The following is a 7,087-nucleotide window of genomic DNA, read 5'->3' on the forward strand; positions in this document are numbered from 1 at the left end:
CGTGTTTCGGCTGCGTCGTTATTATATGAACCTATAGATGTAACAATTTTCCTGGATTCTAGGAATAAAAATTTTGTTTTTACCTCATACGTCAACACGGGGTTCAACTGTAATATGCGACTTTATTTTTCACGACAAAATTTCTTGGTAACTATGCAATAAATGAAAAGGTAGGAGAAAAAAATCTTGCAAATTAAAGCCTCTTCATCGGTTCATCTCGTTCAATTATATATTGAAAATATATTTATCCTCCATATAAAATTTTGCCTTCCGAAATATATGAGTTGGTTCATTCGTTTAAAAGCCTATAATAACATTGATATAATGTTTGTGAATTAAAAGAGAGTTTTATATTTTGATGCTATTTCTCACCGTTCGGTAGAAAATCTGCAAATATTTTGCTTTAGGAACATGACAATAACGATATTTAACGAAGAAATGCTAGCAAAACAATTTCTTATGATTTTGTTATTTGAGCAATTCTTCGATTGCACCCCGCTTCAACATCAAATAGTTGATGTGTTATTCCGTAAAATGAAAGGGGTACTTGAACACGCAGAAGACGTCCCTCTTCCAAATAGTAAAATCCGTTTGCCAGACGCTTTCATGCAGCTGAGTTTCAGCGCTTTTGACAACGACATTGACGTTTTGCTTCACAGATCTTTAGATCCAGAACTTGATGAAACCATGGTGGAAATACGCGGTGGAAAAGGTCCAAACGAGTCAGAAATTAGAAATTTCAGTGCCGAATACTATGAGTTCATCAATTCCACGACGATCGTGCACGGATTCAAGAACAGACATGGACAGTTTGTGGGTTCCATCATAATGAAGAATGGGTACGAGGTATATTTCGTAGAACCTGCTGTCGTTTATTTTCCCGATGATCCGTCGGTACTTTCGAAATCCATCGTCTATGAAGGAAATAGAAATATTTCTGAAAAGTCGGATCAATATCGCAGCTCAGGTATCGAATATGATCACGATAGCAAAAACAAACTATTTGTCTATGCCGTTCAATCACCAACAGAGCATGTCATTCAATCAACACCAGACCCTACCTATCAATTCACCTTCGAGTATGTCTCGGACGAAAGTGTGATTGAGACTAAAGGAAATGACGCAGAAGCATATATTTACTTCCATGCCAAAATGGTCGACCTTTTAATTCGTAGAACATTGTTTCAGATTCGAAAAGATGTGCCACGGTACTCCCCGGGCAAGTTGAGAGCGAGAATAATTCCTAAGAAGATAACGATTTATGCAAACACCAGTGATATCAACTACCCACTAAAGAAACGAATTCCACCTGAGGAAAGTACCATGAGTGTTGTTTGGAATGACTTTGTACGAAATCATAAAACTAATTATGCTGGAGTCGTTTTTGTAACATTCAAGAAATATGGAGGAAAATATGATGGAGCGACTCATAGAGGAGGTGTTTGTACCCGTTACAATAGTGTAGTGATCAGACTAGTTGATAAGAATGGACGCATGAGATCATCAGTTTCTACTACACGAACAGTTACACATGAGATTGGTCATCTCTTGGGATCTCAAGACGACTCGGAATCTCTAGGCAAACTTTGTATACCACGTTATGGTTCTTATATAATGGGAGCAGATGATCCTGCAGATGATCAAGATCTGAAGCTGTTTTCCCCATGTAGCGCGGAATTTATATATATCAACCTGAAAAAAAAAATTGATAAAAATACTTGTAAGAAGAAGTTCGTCACCGGTACGACGTGCGGAAACGCTATCAGAGAGGCAGGGGAGGAATGCGACTGCGGGACCATAGATACCTGCGACGTGATAGACAAGTGCTGCACACCAAAAGGGGGTCTCGGTGGAGATGGTGAATGCACCTACAGAAGACATGTGGGAAGAGTCTGCAGCAGCAAGGACGATAGATGTTGTACAGAAAATTGCGCCATTCAGGTAGCGGGAAAAGAATGTGATTCCTCACAAGATGGCTGTTTAATACAAGAATGCGACGGTACGTCGAAAGAATGTTCGCAATTTAAAAAAATTGCACCAGAAGGCAAAAAATGTTTCGCACTACCAGGGAAATGCTCGTACGGTTCTTGCGACAAATCTTTATGTGAAACGAAAAACCTGACAGTATGCAAGTGCAGTGGCCTCGATGCCTGCCGTTTTTGCTGCTTGATACCTAAAAATTTGTCTTGTGTCCCGGTGAAAACTCTGGATGCTTTCGATGGCGAAGATTTGATGCTGCCGTACGGGAGCAAATGCGGAGAAAATCTCATTTGTGGTACATCCGGTGATTGTATGAAACTGACAACAACAACAACGAAAAACACAGAGAAAAATATAACATCTACACTTCCAACTACTACATCTTCTACACCAGGAGAGTATGTAAAGTGTAAAATATGGATCTATGTAACTGCAGTAGCAGTGGCGCTGATTTTACTTTCTGCCTTATTAATTTTTCTCCATCGCGGTGCTAAAAATCACACTTTTCACGATTCCGTCCAGCCGATAGCTCCCAAGAAATCTTTCAGAATCGCATTGAGGTGTCCTAAAACTTTAAGAATCGAAAGTACTGAACTAACTGTTGAATAAGCGATAAATTGTGATGATTTGAGATTTCTTGTGATATCCATTCTTGTTTACGTGAGATCGTATTGAGGTGATCGATGAACATCTTTTTCCACAATTAATAGAGACAATTTAGAGGAAAATCTGTTCCTATTCGTGGGTGACTGTGTGAGTTTGCTACTGTTCATTCCATAAACCCGTCGAAACCATCACATAAGATTTGTTGAGTTAATCAGTAATTATCCTTGCCGAAAATTCTAATTCATTTAACGCAGGTACTCTTGACCTTTTTCATCAGCGACTCAAAATCAACAACAGAATCAGCTTCGCCACCCATGGGACTATTTACCGAAAATAATGGAACGAGTGACTCAACGAAAGCATTTATAACAAGACCGTAAATGGAGTTTTACGACACATCTAGGAAGCCCCTGCGAGTCAAGTTTGGACCGTGACTCATAGGTTAAGAATCTCTGACTGTAAGGGGATATGAACGGCCTCTGTCGGAAGCCGCTGCGAATCAAGTTTGGGGCGGAAGACATAGTTCAACAATTCCTGTCTGCTAGTGGATTTGCATGACCCCTCACGCTAATCAAGTTTGGATCGTTACCAAGAATAGCAAGTTACCCATTGAAAGGTTAATCCTCCTTGATTTTTGTGTACAGGTGATTAAGAAAGAATCATTAAATTTCAAAATGATTATACACCTGAAATCGAACATTAACAAAAATTTTTCATAAAACGTAGATATCCCCCCCCCCCCTTATATTCACATATATTGGTTATCATTCTGCGTTTTTACGTTTATAAAATATACAATTTTGAAATCTCTCAAAGTATCAACTTGATATATTGATTATCATACGAGTAGAATTTGTAAAATGTCATTCTATGATACTGTAAATGGTTATTAGCTCAGCTGAGTGAATTTTTTTTTAGTTTTGACATATCTTTAAAACAAAAATGGATTTCGGATTTGGACATTTCTATTCTGGAGAATATCTTGTAAATCCCCACCCCCCGTTTCATTGGCACTACTCACACTTTGGGAACCACTGCAGTACAGCATCAGCAATAGTACGTTTAGAAGGCATAAAATAATTTTATTTTCCTTCAGGATGGAAATTTTTGATACAACAATCACTTTAAGTACGAAATACATGGAAGAAAAACATAAATGTCTTTTTCCAATATGACCAAATGAAAATCAGTTTATGACTTGACGTAACTCACGAAAGAATTATCCGAGCAGCACATTTGCCGCAAAAGTCTTCGGCCACTGTTTTAAACAAAGATGTTGGCTCAGGTAGGATATTTAGAAAATGTATAAGAAATTAAAATAATTGCGTTCTCGTCTCATCGTAATTTTCCTAAGGACTAAGATTTTTCCAAGGAAAAAAAAACATAATTTCCACGTTGGAAGATAGAATTTTTCAGAAGGAAAAGCACGACTTTTAACTACCTTCAAAGTACAATTTCTTTGGGAAAAAAAATCAAAGAAGCGTCATAGAGAATTTTTCTCTGGCCTGTTTGCGTAATGGATCCACAAGAAGTGTTGATGGAAAATGAATTTCCTTTGCCGAGGAACACCGCTAAAAATCCGAAATCCGACCATGAATGCAAAATGAGTAGCGGCACTGGGTACAAGGTTTATATCTGCAGCTTTAACTATGCAGAATCGTTTGCGAGAAGTGGGAAAGAAGGTTTTACTATCACTACTTAAATTTATACGTTCATCTTGTACATATTTCCTCTACAGAATTTCGAAGGTATCGTTACATGCCAGTATGTATGCGTATCTCGGTGTATATGTGGCCCCTAACGTATTGTTTTGTCTTGTTTGATTCATGTTTCTTGCTGGTGCTGCCATACGTCTTCCATAATTTGAATAGAAGAAGGTAAATGTTTGAATTTCCATGTTGTCAAAGTATGATCTCGCAGGTTTTCTTTCTCTCTGCGGAAAGACTTTTTCAAATGAGAGACCGGATCACAGTAATTAGGAGTGTTGTAAAAATGGAGGTTTAGATAACAATTGCGCTAGACTGCAATTAACGTCGCGGAAGTGAAGAAAAGATATTCTAGACGGCTGAGAGAAGAAATTCAACTAAAATGTGGATAACAGATCAGTGTTCCTATGTCATACAGGATGAGAACAAACATCAGCGTCGAAAGCGGTATTAACAATACTATATTTCCTTTGTGTAAGATTGAATAATCGTTGATTATGTATATCGTATCGTATATGTCGTATCTTTTACATGCGATTCAAATCAATTTCTGTTAATTTAAATGTTTTTTGAACGTTGGTAGCTGAAAATGTGTCGTGAACAAATTTCTGTCCCCCTCTCCACACCTTTTGTACCCCATCTTCCTAGTTGTTGGTCCATCCTGCGTTTGCCGCTGCCTCATGCTAGAGGTAACAACCTTTCCCTGAATTGAATAAAAATTGACTCGGGTTCGATCCCAACTCTCAGCACAGTGGTGATTGGTGTTATGAAGTCACACAGCTTTCCCGCCAGCAAATCCGCGTGCCGTCACCAAGAAGCTGGTTTGGCGCACTGAAAAAGTCACTGCAGAGAGAACATGCTGACAGACCTTCAACATGATACTACTAACATAACACGAATATTCAAATATCCAAATATTTATATTTTACAAAACGCAGCACCAGCAAGAACACAAAACAAGTATAATACAGGCAAGAAGGGTAGTGGGCAGGCATACCACGTAGAGTAGTGGGCGCAATTATCGCCTACGTTCCTAATACCGCCTACCACGGTTTCTTCTTGATTGATCTGGTAGCTGGTGGCCACCAAGGTTTCTAGAATATATACCACTACCAGAAATACAGAGATTTCCTCTTCACAGTTGATGTTTGTAGAAACTGTACGCACCTGTGTTGTTTTTCTTTTCTCTGGGAATATTTTCGTGTACGCGCGATGAGTTAATAAACACGTTTCATTACTTTTCGTATAATCAATAAAGTTCAAGTGATAGCGTTATGTCATTTGAGGCAGTGATAGCGAACGTAACAGGTTATATTTTGGTGTAGCTTGTTTCTTGGTTTGCGATTCGATTCAGAGGGTAGAGGTCACCATGTTTGAGAGTTAGGTTGTTCCCAATATCGCCCACTTGAGTATTCCCATTATCGTCCTATAGGTGATATTACGAACGCTTTCGAAGTAGGTTTTGTTTTTCAGATGTCACATAGAAAGAAGTGGAAAAAGATTAAACTAAACGCTTAATGAATAAAGTACAATTATAACTAAACGTTATGATTAACGTTTATAATAAAAGTTAACTTTTATTATAGTTAAGTTAGACTTTATTTCAACCCATTTTAGTCGTAGGCGATATTAGGAACGATATTGGGAACACTTTTTTTCAATACGAAAAATTCAGAGGTCGCTAAGAATATTTTGGTGCGTTAGAATTATGTGTTAGAGATGCAATTCAGTTTATTTTTAGATAGTAGTCTAGACAATAGAATAGAACAATTTTTACACAAATTAATTACAGGACATTAATTAGTCTTGTTATTAAAATAATGGCTTAAGTGAGTGACATTTGGGGCTCCCTACTCTATATTACTGCCAAAGTCCGAATTCGGCTACTTTGCGAACTGGCCAACCCAGTTGATCCGGTCAGTGTCTGAAATTCAGGCTTTCGCTGGGCTCTATACGTCGATCCCTATGTATGGATCTCCAACATACAGATAGTCAGATTCCTTTATCATTAGAGGTTGCCCTTTAGCTAACCATAATAATTATGGCTAATTATAAATAGCCACAATATTCTCACGAAAAGTATGCCAACGTTTTGATGACCCCAAATCATAGGGAGCGATATATAAGGACTAGTGAAAACCAGAATTTCTGACTTTGGCCGGGTCAAGTGTGATGACCAGTTCGCGAAGTGTTCAACTTCGGGCTTTGGTAGTAACATATAAATACACACACAACGCGTCCAGCATGTAGCCGATTCGTTACAAATTTCGCCGAGGGATTTTAACGAGATGCATACACGATGAAGTAGTATCTGCTGACCTAATAACCGGTTAAATTTCTAGGATATAAACTGGTTACTTCTGCAGGTTTCAGGAGAACTATACATATTCTATCGCACTGTTACCCAGAGTACAGCATCGCCTTTTCGCAATAGATGGACTGAATCTTTTGGTGGTAGAAACTGCAGATACAACATGGGATCTTTAGGGTTTATTAAGTGTAAGGGAGCCTAGGGGAATTTATTCTTTTTTTTTCGAAGGAATTGATAGGACTAATAAGTTTGAAAGACTCTGCCTTGGCGTCACATTTCTCTTTGAAGCATAAGAGTCCATTTCGCTATGTATATTATGTAAATTATATCGTGTTCCTCATGAGGATATAACTGATTGAGAGAGAGCTTGCATATCAAATGGATCATGGTGATATGTTTACTAATGCGTATGAGAAGCCCGAGAAATGAGATTTCATTTTAGGAGCGAATGTAGGGCACCTGAAAAATCCAATCGGGCTAAAAG

General features: G+C 38.2%; 1 protein-coding gene across 1 annotated transcript; it reads left to right on the forward strand.

The window, feature by feature from the left end:
* Window positions 1–534: 534 nt before the first annotated feature.
* LOC149085679 (disintegrin and metalloproteinase domain-containing protein 10-like) lies at window positions 535–6,779 on the forward strand. Its single transcript, XM_089232493.1, has 2 exons — window positions 535–2,378; window positions 6,659–6,779. The coding sequence occupies exons 1-2, from the start codon at window positions 535–537 to the stop codon at window positions 6,777–6,779; spliced, it is 1,965 nt and encodes a 654-aa protein (XP_089088619.1).
* The last annotated feature ends 308 nt before the right edge of the window (window positions 6,780–7,087 follow it).

This window comes from Pholcus phalangioides, unplaced genomic scaffold (assembly GCF_987345545.1).
Source record: "Pholcus phalangioides strain wild (caught in Gottingen) unplaced genomic scaffold, Ppha-v1.0 ptg000006l_1, whole genome shotgun sequence".
Lineage (NCBI taxonomy): Eukaryota > Metazoa > Arthropoda > Arachnida > Araneae > Pholcidae > Pholcus > Pholcus phalangioides.

What these genes read in the sequence shown, in the direction of transcription:
- LOC149085679 (XM_089232493.1), top strand. Translation starts at nt 535, where the DNA reads ATGAAAGGGGTACTTGAACACGCAGAAGACGTCCCTCTTCCAAATAGT. An exon ending in ACATCTTCTACACCAGGAGA is followed by an intron (nt 2,379 to 6,658) that starts GTATGTAAAGTG and finishes TTACTTCTGCAG; the next exon opens with GTTTCAGGAGAACTATACAT.